This window comes from Coregonus lavaretus, assembly GCF_964263955.1.
Source record: "Coregonus lavaretus genome assembly, chromosome: 29".
Lineage (NCBI taxonomy): Eukaryota > Metazoa > Chordata > Actinopteri > Salmoniformes > Salmonidae > Coregonus > Coregonus lavaretus.
In genome coordinates, this window is record NC_140016.1 from 10,278,766 (window position 1) to 10,293,608 (window position 14,843).

General features: G+C 48.3%; 1 protein-coding gene across 1 annotated transcript in view; it reads right to left on the bottom strand.

Annotated features, from left to right (window-relative positions):
* Positions 1–1,524: 1,524 nt before the first annotated feature.
* LOC311105331 (glypican-3-like) overlaps positions 1,525–14,843 on the bottom strand; it is a gene marked incomplete at both ends in the record, with an annotated part of 241,441 nt that continues 228,122 nt past the window's right edge. The window contains one exon of the mRNA XM_084147449.1: positions 1,525–1,706. Coding sequence (XP_084003575.1) covers positions 1,525–1,706 — 182 coding nt within the window. The remainder of the gene's footprint in view (positions 1,707–14,843) is intronic.

Consider the following 14,843-nt stretch of genomic DNA (forward strand, 5'->3'; position numbering starts at 1 on the left):
TGAAGAGAGAGGAGAGAGATAGAGGGGTGAAGAGAGAGGAGAGAGATAGAGGGGTGAAGAGAGAGGAGAGAGGAGATTGGAGAGAGATAGATGGGTGAAGAGAAAGAGTAATGGCAGCACTAAACCAGAATGGGAGGAGGCCAAAGGGAAGGGAAAGGCCATGGTCACATGGTCACTTAGTCACATGGTGCAATGGGTTTATCTAGAGCAGTTGGATGGCCGGGCAGTCGAGAACAAAGGACATCCTATTCAACAAGCAGAGTTTTAAACAGATTGAGAGGACAGTTCCTTCACAAAGAGCTGACACAGAAAGTCCCGTGAGAGGGACGGGAGAAGGAGTGAATCCAATATCTTGCTGTGCCATGTCAGCTTTGGACGAGTCATTGAACTGTTCTGTACATGGGAGGCATCAGTAGTAATACCATCATAATACTATCAAAACAATGTCTGACTGTGTTTGTGGAATCTCAGAATCAGTCTGCTGTAAGCGCCAGGGATGCATTATATATATTTTTTTTTTTTTTTTGAGGGGTTGGTTACAGCAGAAGACACATTTCCGTCTCTTAAAGAGAGAGATAGAGAAGAGAGGAGGGAAGAGAGAGGAGAGATAGATAGAGGGGAGCGAGAGAGAGAGAGAGAGAGAGAGAGAGAGAGAGAGAGAGAGAGAGAGAGAGAGAGAGAGAGAGAGAGAGAGAGAGAGAGAGAGAGGAGAGAGAGAGGAGAGAGAGAGAGATAGAGGAGAGAGAGAGAGGAGAGAGATAGAGTAGAGATAGATGGGTGAAGAGAGAGGAGAGAGGAGAGAGATAGATGAGAGAGGAGAGAGAGATAGAGGAGAGAGAGAGGAGAGAGAGAGAGGAGAGAGAGATAGAGGAGAGAGATAGATGGGTGAAGAGAGGAGAGAGGAGAGAGATAGAGGGGTGGAGAGAGAGGAGAGAGGAGAGAGAGTTAGAGGAGAGAGGAGAGAGAGATAGAGGGGGTGGGGAGATAGGAGAGAGGAAAGACGAGAGAGGAGAGAGAGATAGAGGAGAAAGAGAGGTGGAGAGAGAGTAGAGAGGAGAGAAAGTTAGAGGAGAGAGAGATAGAGTGGTGGAGAGAGAGGAGAGAGGAGAAAGTAGAGAGGAGAGAGATAGAGGGGTGGAGAGAGTGGAGAGAGGAGAGAGATAGATGGGTGAAGAGAGAGGAGAGAGGAGAGAGATATATGGGTGAAGAGAGAGGAGAGAGATAGATGGGTGAAGAGAGAGGAGACAGGAGAGAGATAGATGGAAGGCACGGGAGGCCTCAGTAGTAATGCCATCTTAATACTGTCAAAACAATGTCTGACTGTGTTTGTGGAATCTCAGAATCAGTCTGCTGTAAGCCCCAGGGCTGCACTATATATATATATATATATATATATATTTATATATATATATATAGGAGGGGTTGGTTACAGCAGAAGACACATTTCCGTCTCTTATAGATTAATAAATTCTTCTTCTTCTGAAAGCTGTGGGTGAGAAGCAGGGATGGATCACTGATTACTGGTCACTGGTGTCCAAGCAGCAGCAGGAGGAGGGAGAGGGTCAGAGGGAGAGACCCATCCAGGTGACTCAGAACCAGGACAGCTGCAGACGAAGAAGGCCGTCCCGCCCTGTCCGTAGCGAGCTGAGGGGTCAGCAACTGGTCATGGAACGTGAAGTCATCCATAGCCAGGTTATCTGCCAGATCTAAGACAGAGATAGACCAGGAGACAGACAGACAAGGATATAAAAACAGACAGACAGACAGACCAGGAGACAGACAGACAGACAGAGAGAGAGAGACAGACGAGTAGACAGACAGACAGACCAGGAGACAGACAGTCAGACAGACAGACCAGGAGACAGACGGAAAGACAGACCAAGAGACAGACATACAGACCAGGAGACAGACAGACAGATAGACCAGGAGACAGACAGACAGACAGACCAGGAGACAGACAAACAGACAAACCAGGAGACAGACAGACAGACCAGGAGACAGACAGAAAGACAGACCAGGAGACAGACAGACATACACATAGACCAGGAGACAGACAGACAGATAGACCAGGAGACAGACAGACAGATAGACAGACAGACCAGGAGACAGACAGACAGACAGACAGACAGACAGACAGACAGACAGACAGACAGACAGACAGACAGATCAGGAGACAGACAGACAGATAGATAGACCAGGAGACAGACAGTCAGACAGACCAGGAGACAGACAGAAAGACAGACCAGGAGAAAGACAGTCAGACAGACAGACCAGGAGACAGACAGAAAGACAGACCAGGAGACAGACAGACATACAGACCAGGAGACAGACAGAAAGACAGACCAGGAGACAGACAGACATACAGACCAGGAGACAGACAGAAAGACAGACAGACAGACAGACAGACCAGGAGACAGACAGACAGACAGACAGATAGACCAGGAGACAGACAGACAGACAAACCAGGAGACAGACAGACAGACATACAGACAGACAGATCAGGAGACAGACAGACAGATAGATAGACCAGGAGACAGACAGATAGATAGACCAGGAGACAGACAGACATACAGACCAGGAGACAGACAGAAAGACAGACAGACAGACAGACAGACGGACAGACCAGGAGACAGACAGACCAGGAGACAGACAGACAGACAGACAGACAGACAGACAGACAGACAGATAGACCAGGAGACAGACAGACAGACAAACCAGGAGACAGACAGACAGATATACAGACAGACAGACACACCAGGAGACAGACAGACAGACAGACAGACAGACAGACAGACAGACAGACAGACAGACAGACAGACAGACAGACAGACAGACAAACAGACAGACAGACCAGGAGGGAGACAGACAGACAGACCAGGAGACAGACAGACAGACAGACAGACAGATAGACCAGGAGACAGACAGACAGACAGACAGACAGACAGACAGACCAGTAGACAGACAGACAGACAGACAGACCAGGAGACAGACAGACAGACAGACAGACAGACAGACAGACAGACAGACAGACAGACCAGGCGACAGACAGACAGACAGACCAGGAGACAGACAGACAGACAGACAAACAGACAGACAGACAGACAGACAGACAGACAGACAGACAGACAGACAGACAGACAGACAGACAGACAGACAAACAGACAGACAGACCAGGAGACAGACAGACAGACAGACCAGGCGACAGACAGACCAGGAGACCAGAGAGGAGTGGGAGAAGAATGAGAAGTATTAGAGACACAGGAAAGAGTGTACATACAAATTATTAGAACAAACATTGTCACTCATGTTCAATAACACATGTTGTATGATGTTGAATAACCCATGTTGTATCATGGTGAATAACCCATGTGGTATGATTAAGCAATAAGCCACGAGTGGGTGTGGTAAAGTGCATTCAGAAAGTATTCAGATCCCTTGACTTTTTCCACATTTTGTTACAGCCTTATTCTAAAATGGATTAAATTAATGTTTTTCCTCATCAATCTACACACAATACCCCATAATTACAAAGTGAAAACAGGTGTTTAGAAATCTTTGCAAATGTATTAAAAATAACAAACAGAAATACCTTATTTACATAAGTATTTGGACCCTTTGCTATGAGACTCGAAATGTAGCTCAGGTGCATCCTGTTTCCATTGATCATCCTTGAGATGTTTCTACAACTTGATTGGAGTCCACCTGTGGTCAATTCAAATGATTGGACATGATTTGGAAAGGCACACACCGGTCAAGCGCTATGACGAAACTGGCTCTCATGAGGACCGCCACAGGAATGGAAGACCCAGAGTTACCTCTGCTGCAGAGGATAAGTTCATTAGAGTTACCAGCCTCAGAAATTGCAGCCCAAATAAGTGCTTCACAGAGTTCAAGTAACAGACACATCTCAGCATCAACTGTTCAGAGCGGACTGTGTGAATCAGGCCTTCATGGTCGAATTGCTGCAAAGAAACCACAACTAAAGGACACCAATAAGAAGAAGAGACCTGCTTGGGCCAAGAAACACGAGCAATGGACATTAGACCGGTGGAAATGTGTCCTTTGGTCTGGAGTCCAAATTTGAGATTTTTGAGACGCGGTGTGGGTGAACGGATGATCTCCGCATTATGTATTTCCCACCGTAAAGCATGGAGGAGGAGGTGTTATGGTGTGAGGGTGCTTTGCTGGTGACACTGTCTGTGATTTATTTAGAATTCAAGGCACACTTAACCAGCATGGCTACCACAGCATTCTGCAGCGATACGCCATCCCATCTGGTTTGGGCTTAGTGGGACTATCATTTGTTTTTCAACAGGACAATGACCCAACACACCTCCAGGCTGTGTAAGGGCTATTTGACCAAGAAGGAGAATGATGGAGTGCTGCATCAGATTACCTGGTCTCCACAATCTCCCGACCTCAACCAAATTGAGATGGTTTGGGATGAGTTGGACCGCAGAGTGAAGGAAAAGCAGCCAACAAGTGCTCAGCGTATGTGGGAACTCCTTCAAGACTGTTGGAAAAGCATTCCAGGTGAAGCTGGTTGAGAGAATGCCAAGAGTGTGCAAAGCTGTCATCAAGGCAAAGGATGGCAATTTGAAGAATCTCAAATATAAAATATATTTTGATTTGTTTAACACTTTTTTGGTTACTACATGATTCCATATGTGTTATTAGTTTTTATGCATTCACTATTATTCTACAATGTAGAAAATAAAGAAAAACCCTTAAATGAGTAGGTGTTCTAAAACTTTTGACCGGTAGTGTATATGAGGTCCCACAGTTGACAGTGCATGTCAGAGCAAAAACCAAGCCATGTGGTTGAAGGAATTGTCCATAGAGCTCAGAGACAGGATTGTGTCGAGGCACAGATCTGGGGAAGGGTACCTAAACATTTCTGAAGGTCCCCAAGAACACAGTGGCCTCCATCAATGGAAGAAGTTTGGAACCACCAAGACTCTTCCTAGAGCTGGCCGCCCGGCCAAACTGAGCAATCGGGGGAGAAGGGCCTTGGTCAGGGAGGTGACCAAGAACCCAATGGTCACTCTGACGGAGCTCCATAGTTCCTCTCTGGAGATGGGAGAACCTTCCAGAAGGACAACCATCTCTGCAGCACTCCACCAATTAGGCCATTATGGTAGAGTGGCCAGACAGAAGCCACTCCTCAGTAAAAGGCACATGACAGCCCGCTTGGAGTTTGCCAAAAGGCACCTAATGGACTCTCAGATCATGAGAAACGAGATTCTCTGGTCTGATGAAACCAAGATTGAACTCTTTGGCCTGAATGCAAAGCGTCACGTCTGGAGGAAACCTGGCACCATCCCTACGGTGAAGCATGGTGGTGGCAGCATCATGCTGTGGGGATATTTTTCAGTGGTAGGGACTGGGAGACTAGTCAGGATCGAGGGAAAGATGAACGGAGCAAAGTACAGAGAGATTGATGAAAACCTGCTCCAGAGCGCTCAGGACGTCAGACTGGGGAGTCAATGGGTCTGAATACTTTCCGAATGCACTGTATATGGCCAACATACCACGGCTAAGGGCTGTTCTTATCCACGACACAACGCGGAGTGCCTGGATACAGCCCTTAGCCGTGATGTATTGGCCATATACCACAAACCCCCGAGGTGCCTTATTGCTATTATAAACTGGTTACCAACGTAATTAGAGCAGTAAAAATCTATGTTTTTATATACCACGGCTGTCAGCCAGTCAGCATTCATGGCTCGAATCACCCAGTTTATAATGTTGAACAACACCATGATGTATGATATTGAATAACCCATGATGTATGATGTTGAATAACCCATGATTTTGAATAACCCATGATGTATGATATTAAATAACCCATGTTGTATCATGGTGAATAACCTATGTGGTATAATGTTGAATAACCCATGTTGTATGATGTTGACTAACCCATGATGTTTAATAACCCATCTGGTATGATGTTGTATTATGTTGACTAACCCATGATGTTGAATAACCCTTGATGTTGAATAACCCATGTGGTATGATGTTTAATAACCCATGTGGTATGTCCAACCTTCGCGTGATGCCTTATGCAGCTGTAAAAACAACATTACATAGGAGGAACAGAAAACAAAACGTGCCCTGCCCACAGAGGCCATATATTTTTTTACGTTGACATTTTAGTCATTTAGCAGACGCTCTTATCCAGAGCGACTTACAGTTAGTGAGTGCATACATTTTCCATATACTGTGTAGGAGCCGTTTTGGCCAGATTATGTGTATGTTGTCTGCCAAGGGTTATTTTTGTTGACGTGTTATGGACAGCTCTCTCCTGTGCCAGTGGCTTTTCATAGGGAATCGCCACTACATACTGGTCTGGACAGTATATTAGATCTACATTTGTAATAGGTCAAAATGTAATAAGCCCGTGTAGCTCAGTTGGTAGAGCATTGCGTTTGCAACGCCAGGGTTGTGGGTTCGATTCCCACGGGGGACCAGTATGAAAAAATAGGAGCGTCTGCAAAAAAAAAGAGACAAAAAATAAATAAAAAGAATAGCTCCTTTTCACTGGATATAAGCTGTTAAGTCGAGAAGGATTTTCCATTAAGATCTTAAAATATTCATAACAGGCAAACTCATGTCAAATACATGGTAGGCGAAAAGCTCAATATTAAAATCATCTCATCCCTTACCAATGCAAACATCACCATCCACAATCCATACTTTTCCATTTGTTCACATTTCAGGGAGGATGGACTATAACAGCTTATTACACTACCCATCATCATACAGTTGCGTCCAAAAACTGTATATTGGCACCCTTGCACTTTTAATATATAATTGCGTATTTCTTCTCAAATACGTTGAAATTGAAAAGCAACTTTTGGTTTCCACACCTTGTTATTGGATTTTCAATATTGCAGAGCTACATTTTCGGGAAACTTAAGTTTACAGTTTTAATTTAGAAAATAAAAACATATGCCATTGACAAAATTATTGGGTTAGTACTTGGTTGTACAGACTTTGGCCAAGATAACTGCTGACAAATGCTTCTTATAGCCATCAATGAGCGTGCTGCACCTTTCTACAGGCAATTTGGCAAACTGCTCCAATACTTCATTAACTTAATGCTTACCTGCTGCTATCTCTTACACCACTGTTCTTTAACCTCTACAGCTGTTACTGATGCAGAACACTATTTTCCCTCCCTCTCTACATCTCTCGGTCTCTCCTCCCCTCTCTCTCTCACCCTGTCTCTCTCTCTCTTTCTCTCTCATTCTGTGGTGCTTTGTCTGAGAGAAAGCCATGAGGGAGACAGACATATGAAGGGTGAGTGAGTTGTGAGAAAGGGCAATAGGATATCAGTAATGAAGGGCTACTATAGTGAGGCACGCCAGCTTTGTGTGGATCTGTGTCCTGTCAGGCCAGCTGTGAAGCACCTCTCCCGCTCCCAGACACACACACAACCACACACACACACACACACACACGCACACACACACACACACACACACACACACACACACACACACACACACACACACACACACACACACACACACACACACACACACTATACCCCCCGAGCAGCAGCGAATTTCTCACATACCTCCCTCTCATTGTCATAGAGCCAAAGCAATACACATGCGCATACACACACAATCACACATACATAACACTCACACACATAACACACATACAGTGGGGAAAAAAAGTATTTAGTCAGCCACCAATTGTGCAAGTTCTCCCACTTAAAAAGATGAGAGAGGCCTGTAATTTTCATCATAGGTACACGTCAACTATGACAGACAAAATGAGAAAAAGAAATCCAGAAAATCACATTGTATGATTTTTAATGAATTTATTTGCAAATTATGGTGGAAAATAAGTATTTGGTCAATAACAAAAGTTTCTCAATACTTTGTTATATACCCTTTGTTGGCAATGACACAGGTCAAACGTTTTCTGTAAGTCTTCACAAGGTTTTCACACACTGTTGCTGGTATTTTGGCCCATTCCTCCATGCAGATCTCCTCTAGAGCAGTGATGTTTTGGGGCTGTCGCTGGGCAACACAGACTTTCAACTCCCTCCAAAGATTTTCTATGGGGTTGAGATCTGGAGACTGGCTAGGCCACTCCAGGACCTTGAAATGCTTCTTACGAAGCCACTCCTTCGTTGCCCGGGCGGTGTGTTTGGGATCATTGTCATGCTGAAAGACCCAGCCACGTTTCATCTTCAATGCCCTTGCTGATGGAAGGAGGTTTTCACTCAAAATCTCACGATACATGGCCCCATTCATTCTTTCCTTTACACGGATCAGTCGTCCTGGTCCCTTTGCAGAAAAACAGCCCCAAAGCATGATGTTTCCACCCCCATGCTTCACAGTAGGTATGGTGTTCTTTGGATGCAACTCAGCATTCTTTGTCCTCCAAACACGACGAGTTGAGTTTTTACCAAAAAGTTCTATTTTGGTTTCATCTGACCATATGACATTCTCCCAATCCTCTTCTGGATCATCCAAATGCACTCTTGCAAACTTCAGACGGGCCTGGACATGTACTGGCTTAAGCAGGGGGACACGTCTGGCACTGCAGGATTTGAGTCCCTGGCGGCGTAGTGTGTTACTGATGGTAGGCTTTGTTACTTTGGTCCCAGCTCTCTGCAGGTCATTCACTAGGTCCCCCCGTGTGGTTCTGGGATTTTTGCTCACCGTTCTTGTGATCATTTTGTTGCGTGGAGCCCCAGATCGAGGGAGATTATCAGTGGTCTTGTATGTCTTCCATTTCCTAATAATTGCTCCCACAGTTGATTTCTTCAAACCAAGCTGCTTACCTATTGCAGATTCAGTCTTCCCAGCCTGGTGCAGGTCTACCATTTTGTTTCTGGTGTCCTTTGACAGCTCTTTGGTCTTGGCCATAGTGGAGTTTGGAGTGTGACTGTTTGAGGTTGTGGACAGGTGTCTTTTATACAGATAACAAGTTCAAACAGGTGCCATTAATACAGGTAACGAGTGGAGGACAGAGGAGCCTCTTAAAGAAGAAGTTACAGGTCTGTGAGAGCCAGAAATCTTGCTTGTTTGTAGGTGACCAAATACTTATTTTCCACCATAATTTGCAAATAAATTCATAAAAAATCCTACAATGTGATTTTCTGGATTTTCTTTCCTCAATTTGTCTGTCATAGTTGACGTGTACCTATAATGGAAATTACAGGCCTCTCTCATCTTTTTAAGTGGGAGAACTTGCACAATTGGTGGCTGACTAAATACTTTTTTCCCCCACTGTACATACAGTACACAATCACACATACATACATGCTCCTAAAAGAACTGATAGCAACCAAATTGAATTAGTTGACACACATGATCTGTGGCTAGTTTTGCTCCCTGGTCAGAGAGACGGTTCCTGTAGCTGATCCACAGGGAGGAAGTGGCTGTGATCAGAGAAGCAGGCAGGGCTTTTATGAATACTGGGCTGGAGTAGACTGGGGCTCATCTCAGGAAGAGAGAGAGAGAGAGGCCCCAGCTGTCTCAGGGGTCCCTGATGCCCATAATCCCAGCCAGCCAGCCAGCCATTCCAGCCAGCCAGCCCAGCCATTCCAGCCAGCCAGCCCAGCCAGCCAGCCCAGCCAGCCAGCCAGCCCAGCCAACCAGCCCAGCCAGCCCAGCCAGTCCAGCCATTCCAGCCAGCCAGCAAGCCCAGCCAGACCAGCCATTCCAGCCAGCCCAGCCAGCCAGCCCAGCCAGCCAGCCAGCCCAGCCAGCCCAGCCATTCCAGCCAGTCCAGCCAGCCCAGCCCAGCCAGCCCAGCCAGCCAGCCCAGCCAGCCATCCAGCCCAGCCAGCCAGCCCAGCCAGCCCAGCCAGTCCAGCCATTCCAGCCAGCCAGCAAGCCCAGCCAGACCAGCCATTCCAGCCAGCCCAGCCAGCCAGCCCAGCCAGCCAGCCAGCCCAGCCAGCCCAGCCATTCCAGCCAGTCCAGCCAGCCCAGCCCAGCCAGCCCAGCCAGCCAGCCCAGCCAGCCAGCCAGCCAGCCCAGCCAGCCAGCCCAGCCAGCCCAGCCAGTCCAGCCATTCCAGCCAGCCAGCAAGCCCAGCCAGACCAGCCATTCCAGCCAGCCCAGCCAGCCAGCCCAGCCAGCCAGCCAGCCCAGCCAGCCCAGCCATTCCAGCCAGTCCAGCCAGCCCAGCCAGCCCAGCCAGCCAGCCCAGCCAGCTCAGCCAGCTCAGGCACTATCGCAACCAGAGGAAGAGGGTGGTAAATAAATAAATCTCCAACGCTGCTGCTGCTGAAAACCTCCTCTGAATTTATTTGCAATTATGACAGCAGTTGAACGCAGGCCAGAGGACAATTCACTTTGTTCTCCTCTATCCTCTGACAGGGGCAGTAGACATTCTTCCAGGCTCTGAAAGGACGATTTGTCATTGCTGGCCAAGGTGTAATTCAATACAGCTTTTATATACACTCTGGATGAGGGGAGGGGTGTGTGTAGCTATGTGTGAATGGATGAGTTAGTGAGGAGTGTGTGTGTGTGTGCGCACACGTGTAGTAACTAGTAAGAACATCAGCTGTGCAAGGCTGGCGTGAGTAAAAAAATCTCAGACAGTGAAATAAAAGGCCTGAAATACATGAAGGAAAAATCCATTAAAAAACAGTCTCTCTCACTAGTTTAAACACTTGTACATGAACGGCACCACAGGCAGGCCTTGTTCGGCTGGCTTGGAAAAAACTCAACTGGGACTGAACATTGCTGATCCCCTGGGACTTAACATTGCTGATCCCCTGGGACTGAACATTGCTGATCCCCTGGGACTGAACATTGCTGATCCCCTGAGACTGAACATTGCTGATCCCCTGGGACTGAACATTGCTGATCCCCTGGGACTGAACATTGCTGATCCCCTGGGACTGAACATTGCTGATCCCCTGGGACTGAACATTGCTGATCCCCTGGGACTGAACATTGTTTATCCCCTGCACTTCTTTTCCAGAAACTAGCCGAGACTAATAATATCCTGTTATAATTAGTGATGAACACCTGTGTGTGTGTGTGTGTGTGTGTGTCTTTCTCAGACAGACAGACAGACAGACAGATAGATAGATAGATAGATAGATAGATAGATAGATAGATAGATAGATAGATAGATAGATAGATAGATAGATAGATAGATAGATAGATAGATAGATAGATAGATAGATAGATAGATAGATAGATAGATAGATAGATAGATAGATAGATAGATAGATAGATAGATAGATAGATAGATAGATAGATAGATAGATAGATAGGAAGGGAGAGAGAGCGAGAGAGAGAGAGAGAGAGAGAGAGAGAGAGAGAGAGAGAGAGAGAGAGAGAGAGAGAGAGAGAGAGAGAGAGAGAGAGAGAGAGAGAGAGAGAGAGAGAAACTAAAAGTCCAGAAACTAAAAGTCCAGAAACTAAAATAAGAGATTAAACAGTTCAGGGAGGAGAGCAGAGCATCTACTGCTAAATTAGAAAGCAGAATGGACACACTGAGTCAGACAAATGATGACCTCCGATACATCTGAGCACAACAAGAGAGGAGCTAGAGCAGAGAGAGAGGTACATTGACACCCTCAACCAACAGCTAGTCCTCTGCATCTAGAGAACATGTCCACCAGCTTGGTACAACACAGGCAAAACCTGAGACCAGCATAACCAGCATGGCCTCCACCACACAGCCTGATGACACTACACCAGACTCCCATACTGCTCCAGCCCAGGTCAACCTACCAGCCTCCCAGTCTGCTCCAGCCCAGGTCAGCCTACCAGCCTCCCAGTCTGCTCCAGCCCAGGTCAACCTACCAGCCTCACAGTCTGCTCCAGCCCAGGTCAGCCTACCAGCCTCCCAGTCTGCTCCAGCCCAGGTCAACCTACCAGCCTCACAGTCTGCTCCAGCCCAGGTCAGCCTACCAGCCTCCCAGTCTGCTCCAGCCCAGGTCAACCTACCAGCCTCCCAGTCTGCTCCAGCCCAGGTCAGCCTACCAGCCTCCCAGTCTGCTCCAGCCCAGGTCAACCTACCAGCCTCACAGTCTGCTCCAGCCCAGGTCAGCCTACCAGCCTCCCAGTCTGCTCCAGCCCAGGTCAACCTACCAGCCTCCCAGTCTGCTCCAGCCCAGGTCAGCCTACCAGCCTCCCAGTCTGCTCCAGCCCAGGTCAGCCTACCAGCCTCCCAGTCTGCTCCAGCCCAGGTCAGCCTACCAGCCTCCCAGTCTGCTCCAGCCCAGGTCAACCTACCAGCCTCACAGTCTGCTCCAGCCCAGGTCAGCCTACCAGCCTCCCAGTCTGCTCCAGCCCAGGTCAACCTACCAGCCTCCCAGTCTGCTCCAGCCCAGGTCAGCCTACCAGCCTCCCAGTCTGCTCCAGCCCAGGTCAGCCTACCAGCCTCCCAGTCTGCTCCAGCCCAGGTCAACCTACCAACCTCCCAGTCTGCTCCAGCCCAGGTCAGCCTACCAGCCTCCCAGTCTGCTCCAGCCCAGGTCAGCCTACCAGCCTCCCAGTCTGCTCCAGCCCAGGTCAGCCTACCAGCCTCCCAGTCTGCTCCAGCCCAGGTCAGCCAACCAGCCTCCCAGTCTGCTCCAGCCCAGGTCAGCCTACCAGCCTCCCAGTCTGCTCCAGCCCAGGTCAGCCTACCAGCCTCCCAGTCTGCTCCAGCCCAGGTCAGCCTACCAGCCTCCCAGTCTGCTCCAGCCTCCCAGTCTGCTCCACCCAGACAATCACCCACAACTGCAATCCTTATCGTTTCAAATGGGAAGTTCTTGGTCCAGGAAAGATTATTCCCTAGACACCAGGTGTATAAGTTCTGGTGTCCAACAACTGAGAGTGCAATGCAGCTACTCAGTCAGACCAGGATTGACACCCCCGACAACATCATCATCCACACTGGCACAAACAACCTTCGTGCCAAAGGTGAAAATGTATCTGGGGCAGTGAGAAGAGTAGCAGAACGGGCACAGGCTATGTTCCCAACAACCAATATAGTTGTGTCCACCGTCCTACCAAGAAAATACTTCCCAGGACAGTTGATCGACAAAATAAATCAACAGATCACTGTGGACTGTGCCTCACTGCTCAACGTTAGAATGGCTCACCATCCCACTCTGACATGTGAACACTTATACGATAACGTACATCTTGATCAGGACAGTGTCAGAACTTTTGCTCTACAAGACCGGGCCCGACACAGCACAGATTTACCAGACCAGACCCACCTCAGGACAGCACGACCAGACCCGGCCCATCACAACATAGCTCTACTAGACCCGTCCCATCACAACACAGCTGTACTAGATCCGGCCCATCACAACACAGCTCTACTAGACCAGGCCCATCACAACACAGCTCTACTAGACCCGGCCCATCACAACACAGCACTACTAGACCCGGCCCATCACAGCACAGCACTGACCACTACTCTAGGGTCGGGCAGAACACTGTCCTTCAGAGAATTGCACCACATGATGCAGTCCACAACATGTATCATTCAGATCATCAGCCTACATATGCTGAGGTAACCTCTGGCAAAACACACCTAGAACTATCAGAGATTGGCCTTTTAATTTACACACACTCACACGCACACACACACACACACACACACGCGCGCACACACACACACATACACACACACACACACACGCACACAAAAAACACAAACGTACAAGGGGTTGCAGATTGCATTGTACTTATTTTTAGTCCAATCTTATTCCATTCTTATTGATTTGTTTACAACTATTCTTTATTTTATTGGCACTGGTATTAGAATAATAATTATATATGTAATGATATGTGTATGTGTGTATGTATATATATATATACACTACGGTTCAAAAGGTCACTTAGAAATGTCCTTGTTTTCGAAAGAAAAGCAATTTCTTTGTTGTCACGCTCTGGCTCCGGGACTTTGTATGTTGAGCCAGGGTGTGTTCGTTTCGTTGTGTTCTGTTTGGTTGGGTTGTTCTATGTGGTTGTATTTCTTTGTTTGGATGAGTGACTCCCAATCAGAGGTAACGAGTGTCAGCTGTTTGGCTCGTTGTCTCTGATTGGGAGCCATATTTATAATGTCTGTTTTCACCTTGTGTTTGTGGGTTTTTGTTCCTTGTCAGTCATTGTCTGAGGACGTTACGTATCGTTTATTGTTTTGTATTCGTGTTTGCACTTTACTATTAAAGTATGTTCGCTCAACACGCTGCGCCTTGGTCCTCTCTAACCAACGATCGTGACAGAAAAACCCACCTTAACCAGATCAAGCAGCGTGACGAGGAGAGAGGATGGACGTGGGAGGAGATGATTGCGAGTCTGGCAAGAGGGAGAGAAGCCTGGGCCACGGGGAGGAGAGACCCCCAGGAAATTTTTAGGGGGGGGCTCACGACGTCGGGGCAGCAGGTGTACGGGTTAGAGCGGTGCAAAGCGTTGGCAGAGAAGGCCGCCAGGTTAGGGGGGCCACTGGGCACAGAGGAGAGGGAAAGTGTGGAGGCACGGCGAGAGGTACTGGGGTGTGTTACCAGTCCGGTCCGGCCCGTTCCTGATCCCTGCGTGGGGCCAGTGGTGTGTGTCCCCAGTACGGTCCGGCCTGTTCCTGCCATTCCCACCAAGGCAGTGGTGCGCGTCGTCAGCCCAGCCCGGCCTGTTCCTGCCATTCCCACCAAGTCTGTGGTGTGCGTCGACAGCCCGGCCCGGCCTGTTCCTGCCATTCCTACCAAGTCAGTGGTGCGCGTCGTCAGCCCAGCCCGGCCTGTTCCTGCCATTCCCACCAAGTCAGTGGTGCACGTCGTCAGCCCAGCCCGGCCGGTTCCTGCCATTCCCACCAAGTCAGTGGTGTGCGTCGACAGCCCAGCCCGGCCTGTCCCTGCT